Raw genomic sequence first — 9,097 nt, forward strand, 5'->3', positions numbered from 1 at the left:
GTTGACAGCAAGTGACAAAATGGCCGCTCCATGAGATGGATTAAAACCAGGTGGAGTTTGCCTGTTTAATTCATATTTCAAACGAAATATTAATCAGAGCAATGTGTTTCGACTAGTTGGGCTGGACGGAACATATTATTGCAAAGAGGAATTGGGGGTTGACTTCCTCGTTACGGAAAACTATACAGTGGAGCCTCGGTTTTAGGATGGCTTTACTGCTCCCACTTGCTTCCTTTGGAGGCATGATTAGAGTTGATGCAATCCTCAGAGTAACGAGAATGTAATAACGAACGAAGTCAGTTGGCATGCGGGTCCTCTCGGCTCATCCCGTGAGGTTCGACAAGCAAATTTCGTCCGACATCCGAAGCAAAAACAAAACTCGAATTTTTTGTTCCAATACTAATTTGTTCGAGAACTTGGACGTTCGAAAATCGAGGCTGCACTGTACAGGCAAATCCACTTTATGTCGTTCATGCATTTGACACAGCACGCTGTGTGAGTGTGTGACCTCTGACCATCTGCTCAATTGGTTCAATAATCTCCATAATCTGTGTTAATCTCACCAATCCGTACCCCTAATTGCTGTAGTGGCCTCAGAAGTAACATTATTTTATATGACTTATTCTTTGCTCCCGAATGCAAATGAAATGAAAGAAATAAACATGTCTAGTAAAAGATAATTTGACTTATGGATAGTTTGGGTACAACACATTTCAAGTGGAACGATTCAATTTGGGTTTGATTCAGTAGGATTGTGATTCCTTTCAATATGGCATGGCTGGATCTTTTGTCATTTATTAATGTAAGAGAATAGTGGGAATCTGGGTCGATCAGATCATTAAAAAAAAAATTGCGTAAAAAAGACCTGATTTTCTAATTATCAATGCAATCCTGTTTATTTATTTAACATGGCATATTGAAATTTGTTTGCTTCGTCGTGCCGCAAAATTAATATGAAATAAAGATTTTAATTACTTGGTTTCAACCAAGGCGGCTTGGTGGCGCACTGGGTAGCATGTCCGCCGCACAGTTAGGAGGGTGCGGGTTCGATTCCACCTCCGGCCTTCCCTGTGTGGAGTTTGCATGTTCTCCCCGTGTCCGCGTGGGTTTTCTCCGGGCACTCCCGTTTCCTCCCACATCCCAGAAACATGCTTGGTAGGCCGAATGAAGACTCTAAATTGTCCCTAGGTTTGAGTGCGAGTGTGGACGGTTGTTCGTCTCTGTGTGCCCTGTGATTGGCTGGCAACCGGTTCAGGGTGTCCCCCGCCTACTGCCCGATGACGGCTGGGATAAGCTCCAGCACGCCCGCGACCCCCGTGGGGACAAAGCGTTTCAGAAAATGGATGGATGGATGGTTTCAACCACTGGATTTATAGCCGTATAAAAAGGTATTGTTGATATACTTTTATTCAAATAAAAAAAACCAAAAAACTAAAAATACTGTACTCTTTGTATAACACGTAAACATTTCACCATTTATTATTTCATTTGTCCATTAAATTCAAACTGCCACCTCTGCGGTTAGTCCAAAGCCTGCCAACATGTGGATGAGTTGACAGTGCAGCCGTGTGCCAGGCCAGAGTTCACAAAGTTTTGTTTTGTCACTGCTTTCTCCACAGCGGTCGTCAACAACAGCCAAGCATGTGAGCCAGCGTGGCCTCTTGTCTGTGTGTGCACCTGCTGTTGTTGTGCCGTGAAAACGTTGTGTACGAATTCTGCTGAAAGACATTTGGTATGCCGGCCATCTTGAGGCTTCTCTAAATAAATGCCCGTCTTGTTTTGTGACCTTCGCATGATGAAGTCTCTCCCCTTTTGCTCTTTGGCTCGCTTTTAAAAGCCAATCAACAGCACGCAGGCGGTGTTTGGCTTTTTCTGGTCGAACATCAAGCATTTCTTCCTTTTTGCGCTTATTTTTTCTCATTGCGGTATGTCGCTCTTGCCCCCATGTGAGTGTCGTTTGATCATGCGGGGTTTTTATGCAGCTTTCATGCGTTGCCAGAGAGCTAGTGAATTGAAGCCCTGTGTGTTTTTTGTTTTTAGTTTAAGTCCAGTAGTGTTATTGGACTGACAGTTGAGTGAGGCCTGCACTCAGCGGACATGGCGCTTGAGAGCAGAGACAACGACTTGATTTTTTGCTTCTTTAAAGGCTCATCTTCTATACCATAATAATAAAAAATTCCATTGAAAATTGTCAAGGTTGTTAATAACACTCTGGTGTGTGAAATTTAGGAAATATATTTATTTTGACTTCACAGGGCACTTCAAAATGACCATCCTTTTTTAAAATGACCATGTATAGTAACGTTTTTGAAGACACAGTGGCCTTGTCCTTATTGATGTTATGAGGTATAATATTGCAGATAATCATGTGAAGACATGTTTCGCTCCTGCTGTTTTCTACTGGCTGAGTCTGACCTTGACGACACTGGGCCAAATAAGGAGGCGGCCTTGGTTTGGGAATGGGAAGGAAATGGCTCGTTTCATTGCCCCCTCAATGCAGTTAAGTTATCCCTTGTACCCCAAAACATAATATTTCCACTTCCATGCTTCACTGTGCAGATGGTGTTTCTTGGGACATGCTCATATTTTTCATCTGCCAAAAATAGTGGCTTGAATTGATGTTATGTAGCTCAACTTGACTCTCATCTGACCCCAACATTTTCTCCCAGGCCTTCTCAGAGCCATTTAGATGTTTAAAAGTGGAACTCAAGTCAAGCTGTTTTTTTGCAATAATATATGCCCCCCCTAGTCGAAACATGGCATCGTGATTTTTATATAAATTGTCATAGAAGGACCTATTATCGACTGATTCTACTTATAGCTTTGTTTCTCACTTGTTTGCTGTATTCTCATGTTGCTTTTCTGGCTGGCACATTTGAGTGAGCAAAGCAGCAGGTTGTGTTTACTTGCCGTGCGCAAACACAAGCAAAGGTATCACGACAACTTTTAAGACTTTGCAAAAAGAAAACAAATATGAAAGACGAGCAATCAGCGTCTCTGTCACATGTATTATTAATTCATAGAACGTCAGTGAGTGTTGGAAAAATACAAAGTGATTCATTCTGAAACCTGGAGAACATTTTGTGGACAACATACAAGTGAAACTGACCTGGTTTCCTGTTCAAACAACCATTGGAATTCTTCAACAGCCTCCAGCTGGAATTCAGACGCATTCCTTCATGGTCAAAAACAACTGAAAAGTCAACTCATTGGCCTAAGGTGTATTAGCACACAAAGACCATTTAGCACAGTAAGATGACAATTATGTCAAGCGAGGAACATTTATTTCCACATTTCTGCACACTACAACAACTGCATGTTTCTGTTATTTGTGGCCTCTCACCGTGGTTCGATGAAGTAATTCACTTTTTAATGACCTGTCCAAGTAAATCTCCATTCCAAACTTCGAAAACATGCAGGAATGCATCCCCCGAGGACTGGAGTTTGACACCTGTGCCCTACATAGTCGCAAAATTATTTTTGAACTGTAAGTGGTTGAGAAAATGAGGTGTCTAGCCACTGCTTAGTGGTCAGGCCTAAGCAATATTACTCTGGCGCCATCTAAGGGATTTTTGGAGGCTTGAGGCGCGTTGCCGATCATCCTATTTGATGGCAGTCATGCATCTTCAATTACGAAAGGATGTTGCTCCTTCTTCCCCGATGCAGCTTCTAAAATTCGGTGTGGTCCGCGTTGCTGTTACAATTTGCCTGTACTGCACGGGTGTAACATTAACAAGTTTAAGATAAGGGGATGGCTGAGAATATTGTCATAGTGTCATTTTCACATGTCCCGAGTGTTGTTAGTCACCTAAATGTTGAACAGAGACTGTGATGTAACCAAGTCAAATTCCTTGTTGGCACGCTCAAACATGGCGAATAAATTCTTCTTGAATTTTTTTCCAGTCGCTTACTTTGAAATATTTGGCTCACCAACGCAACACTTTTTAAAGGTTTAACTCAGACACATTATACCCAACAATTTGAGGATTCAAAGAGCTAATGCTATGTTTAGTACAAAATATTCTGCTTGTACTTGATATGACTGTTATATATGGCACAAAAAAAAAGACATGCACATCTTTTTCTTCACAGACCATATTTATTTGAAAAACATTTGAATGAGTGAGATGTCAGCCTTGACGTATGAAACTTGACAGAGTCGTGCTCCACAACATCTGGCCAGCACCACAACTTCAGCGGGCTCTCTGGAAGGAGGAATATAAACAAGCAGTGAGGAAAAACTGCCATTTGAGACAAATGAATTAAGATACAGCATGAGTGGGTTTATAACCGAGCTTGGAGAAACAAGACATACCAAATGCGAAAACTATAGCAACTGTTGTGATGAGCTCACCTATCGCAGCCTCCTGGCTTCTCTTTCAGACTCCAGAAGTGTCAGCACATCTCCTTCTCTTACTGGGCCCTTAACGTTCCTGATGATGGAACGGTTACTGTCGTCCATGAACTCAACACGGACCTACGAAGAATCGGGGACATTTGTTATCTCAGATCTGAAATTGAACTTCTGGGAGAGTGACTTCCAATCAGGGATCATCTGATGTGCCCAGAGAAATTATCAAATTTCTTTTGACGTATAGTAACAGGCAGTAGTTATGCTCATACACTCAATGACAGAAGTTAAATAACCTGTGTAATTTCTAATACATAATTTTGTGACATTTGTCTGATGTGCCCTAAGAATTTACTATAAATCATGTGACTTGGCTTAATAAAGGTAGCTAAAGGTCAGTTTAGCGTAGCATGCATATCATGTTTGAATATATAAAATAATCAAAAGCAGGGTTGGACAAAGTGTGCCATAGGCTTATTTTTAAGATGTCATTTTTAAGGGGGTAAGGTAAAATACATATGGAATATTATCATAACATAATTTCAATGATAGACACCATTAAATATTGATCAGTCGATACTGATAAACGTTTAATTATACCAACATTTAAGCTTCGACATACAATGACATACCTGTGTACATTGTCCCTGGGAGCCAGTTCTTCCAAGCACCCTGGTAACCTGAAATTTTCATAAAATGTTTATCACATACTGCCAAAACTTTTTGGAAAATTTCAAAACCGTAAACTAGGCATCAACGGCGTTTAACAACGTTAGCTTAGCTTCCAAAATTAGCAATGGGACCGACAGGCCTTCGTAACAGAAAGGAGAGTCGAGACGAGCCGTAAAATAATCCGGCCAAACACTGTCGTTTAACTCAAAGATTTCGGTTTGTAGTGGGATACTGAATAACATACAGTCTATATAATCGTGTTGAGTGGATAAATCGAAATGAAATTGATCTTTTCTTACTCTTGCGAGCTTGATCGGCTGCACGCGGCTGGCATCCATGTTGGTGGTTCGACCGGAAAGGACGTCGCAGAAAAGGCGGAAGTACTAAAACAACGATGTCGGAGTCGTTTAAAGTTGGACATTTATTTAATTAATATGTATTCTTTTTAGCATTGAAGTTGTGAATATCTCTGATAACCGGACTCAAAAATGAAAAATATTTTTTTTAATAATAAAATGCTGTTAAACTGTGGACCATACACTCGTTCACCTGAAGATGGTGCGCTTGCACTCTTATTAAGTATAACCCTACAAGAGCTTTCTTTATCTTACCTACAAGTCAGGTTTAAAAAAAATCTCTATAGAACGGTACTTGGCAAATAGTATACACAAGGCTTCCTTAAATAAATGTGTAAACTTTTCATTTATTACATATTTTCTTTGAGCTAACAATGTTGTTCAACTTTCAATTTTGAAACTCGGTTAGACCCTGACATCAGAATTAGTCTTTATCATTAGTATGGACTTGGATGGTTCACAACTTCGTTGGTAACGCAACACCATTATCCCAACACTCTCCTTGTCGTCAGAGCTCCAAGCCTTAAATCACAACACTAATCCCTCTGAACAGTATTTTTAACTTGCGTTTGGACAGAAAGAGCAGCAATAGGATTAGAGAATCAGTGAGGCAGCTGAGTCCTCGACTCATGCACCTGATCTTCTTGCATGCTGAGACACAAGAACTGCAGCTTTTTCAACCTGTAAGCATTTTACCCCCATCTGGTTTAAATGGCGATTCTGCGGAATAATGTTCTAGTTGTCATCCACTGACTTCCTCTGTAGAATTGAAGGTGCTGTGAGGAGCTGCCACGATGGAGGTTATTAAACCCAAGTTGAAAGTGCTGAAGAAGCGGCGCTCTAGTCTTTTTGCCACGATTAAACGGGATAGGAGCTTTTCACAAAGCATAGAGGAGCAAGAGGGTGAATTCCCTTTTTCTCAAGACAGTTCTGTGAAGTTATGGACATCCATGGACAACCTGGACACGGTAGATGAGCAGAAAGCGGAGAGCAAGGCTTCATCAAAATTGAGAAAACCAAACATCGTGAACCTCAACGTGGGCGGGAAGGTGTTTCACATTCCCATACATCTGGTCCTGCGACACCCCAAAACCAGAATTGGAATCTTGGCCCTGTGTGAAGATCCGGCCAAGCGTCTGACGCTCTGTGACGATTACAACGTTCAGAGCGATGAATTCTTTTTCGACAGGGACCCGATGTTTTTCCATTACATCTTCCACTATTACTGCAGCAACGTTCTGTGGGTGATGGAGAGTCTCTGCCCTGTTAACTTTGAAGAAGAGATGGCTTTTTGGGGGCTGAAACTGAAGGACACGCCAAGGTGTGGTATTCATTTTCATTCTCGTTTAATCTCACGAGTCAAAATGGTTCGATCGCATCTTCTTGCTCTTCTCAGGTGCTGCCGTATTCTGTTTGAGGAAAAGGTGGACGACATCAGAGACCAACTGAAGGTCAACCAGGAGCTCATCAACGAGATCAAACCTCACCAGGACGACGAGGGCTACAAGACCATGTTTCTCGGCAAACTTCGGAAGATTCTCTGGGACCTGATGGAGAACCCGTACTCTTCCATGCCAGCCAAAGCCTTTGCTGTGTTTTCCAGTCTCTTTGTGCTCATCTCCATCGTTTCCATGACGATGAACACGGTGGAAGAACTCAGGAGATACAAACTGGCCGGCAAAACCTACATGGAGTGGGTGGAGATCGCCTCCATCCTTTTCTTCACCATGGAGTACTTCTTGCGCTTGCTCACCACGTCCGACATCAAGCATTTTGTCAAGAGCGCTCTCAACTTTGTCGACATTGTGGCCGTCATGCCCTACTTCATCCAGATCATGTTTGAGACGTTTGTGATCGATTCGGAGGACATGAGCGCAAAGGAAGATTTGAAGGCCATGGCGAGGGTCAGCAAAGTCAGCAAGGTGCTCAAAGTTGTCAAGTTAATGCGTATCTTCCGGATTCTCAAGCTCGCCCGACACTCTACAGGCATGAGGGCGTTTGGTTTCACCATTCGTCAATGTTCTGAGCAGGTGGGAAGCATAAACATCCAAATAAATCTTAAATCCAACCGAAAAGCTCCTTTCCAAAATGAAATGGAGTATATGTTCAGTTTGAACCGATACGTAAAGTTGTGCATTCAACAATGTTGTATTTGAAAAAAAAACTAAACAGTTGTTTTTGCATGATTGTCTTTTAGGTGTGTTGTCTGTTTCTCTTCATCGCCATGGGAATCTTTACCTTCTCAGCTCTGATGCATTCAGTCGAGGTGGACCAGCCTGGAACACCATTCAGTAGCATCCCGGATGCCTGGTGGTGGGCAGCGGTAAGGATATTTCTCAAAATATTGATTTAAATATGACAGCAAACTTGGAGGACAGACTTTAAAACAGGTGGCTCCTATTTTGGAATGGAAAATAAGAAAATCAATCTAATGATGTTATCACAACAAACAGCTGGACTTGAACACATCTCACAAATCCCCGACATTGCCATATGTCATCTATTTTGTTAAAATCAATTTTTTTGTCCATTACCCATTCTTTCATTTAGGTATATTTTTTTTTGAGGGGCCGCTATTGACTTATGGAGCGTGTGTCTAATCCACTGTAATGACTCAGTGATTACATTTGAAGGAATTTGCAACTCGCTCCTAAAAAGCTCAGGAACTGATAATAATAATAATAATAATAATAATAATAACAATCATATTATTATTAATAATAATAATAATAATAATAGTAATAATATTATGTATAGTGGATTCATTGAAAAACGTCTTGATTGTTAACAACACATTTATTTTATTTGTCAAGGTGAGCATCTCCACCGTGGGCTATGGAGATGTGGTCCCCATCTCCTATCTGGGACGCTGTGTGGCCTTTGGCTGCATCTCTTTCGGCATCATTCTCAATGGCATGCCCATTTCCATTCTCTTCAACAAGTTTTCCGACTACTACGCCAAACTGAAGGAGCAAGAGTACACCTTTTCAAACACCGAGCGTACCTTCCAGCTCGAGAGACGTCTGAGAAATAAATGTAACAGCTGCTTGCAACCCCAGGTCGAGGACTCCGATGATGAGGTTCACTATCGGCCCAGTGGAAGGCAGACTACTTTTGAGGGAGAAGAGTAGAAAAAAAAAGCAGGCAGATTGCAACCTCATTAACCCTAAATGGCCTTAAGACGTGTGGGCCTCAAAAGACCCGCAGCTGCTTGCCACTTTAGTAGCATTATGAACAATGCAGATGAGGAAGTGAAGACAACTACCAGACAATACTGGTGCTATGCTATCTTCCAAAAATACAAAGATGTTCACTTGTATGTTCATACATGTAAATTATAATGGTGATATACAAAGTGAAGTTTGACAACATGCTGTCAGTGGCAGATTATTAAAGAATGCGTAAAAATTCTCTCAGGTGTGGAAAATAAAGGACTCTGACTTTGTTACTTTGTGACTTGACTTTGGGTGTTTTTGGGTCGGCGTTTCTGTTGCATGCAAATTCCCAAAACATTTCTAGTGACTATTTTGGAGCAACAAATCTAGCAGGTTTGGGGGTGTTATTGGAGAATTCTGGAGAGTCCCATGTTTTTGTGAAAAATACATTTGACTACAATGTGCATTGTCAGAAGAATTAATGTTTTCAATTTGTATATCAATTATACATGGATTTTCACTATTTGATAAATTACACAACTATGAAAAAAAACAAAAAACAT

At 41.2% G+C, this 9,097-nt stretch overlaps 2 protein-coding genes across 2 annotated transcripts; one reads left to right on the plus strand and one right to left on the minus strand.

The window, feature by feature from the left end:
- Positions 1 to 4,079: 4,079 nt before the first annotated feature.
- rps28 (ribosomal protein S28) lies at positions 4,080 to 5,417 on the minus strand. The gene is made up of 4 exons (XM_085929818.1): positions 5,323 to 5,417; positions 4,984 to 5,031; positions 4,355 to 4,477; positions 4,080 to 4,205 (listed from the first exon to the last, which is right to left on the minus strand). The coding sequence occupies exons 1-3, from the start codon at positions 5,359 to 5,361 to the stop codon at positions 4,355 to 4,357; spliced, it is 210 nt and encodes a 69-aa protein (XP_085785944.1). The 5' UTR covers positions 5,362 to 5,417; the 3' UTR covers positions 4,080 to 4,205.
- A 756-nt stretch (positions 5,418 to 6,173) lies between these two features.
- LOC147046482 (potassium voltage-gated channel subfamily V member 2) lies at positions 6,174 to 8,510 on the plus strand. The gene is made up of 4 exons (XM_085929816.1): positions 6,174 to 6,700; positions 6,776 to 7,409; positions 7,577 to 7,702; positions 8,193 to 8,510. Exons 1-4 carry the CDS (start codon positions 6,174 to 6,176, stop codon positions 8,508 to 8,510), a joined length of 1,605 nt encoding a protein of 534 aa, XP_085785942.1.
- Positions 8,511 to 9,097: the final 587 nt, after the last annotated feature.

Source organism: Syngnathus leptorhynchus, chromosome 14, assembly GCF_054491065.1.
Source record: "Syngnathus leptorhynchus isolate UIUO chromosome 14, UIUO_Slep, whole genome shotgun sequence".
In the NCBI taxonomy this organism is placed as follows: domain Eukaryota; kingdom Metazoa; phylum Chordata; class Actinopteri; order Syngnathiformes; family Syngnathidae; genus Syngnathus; species Syngnathus leptorhynchus.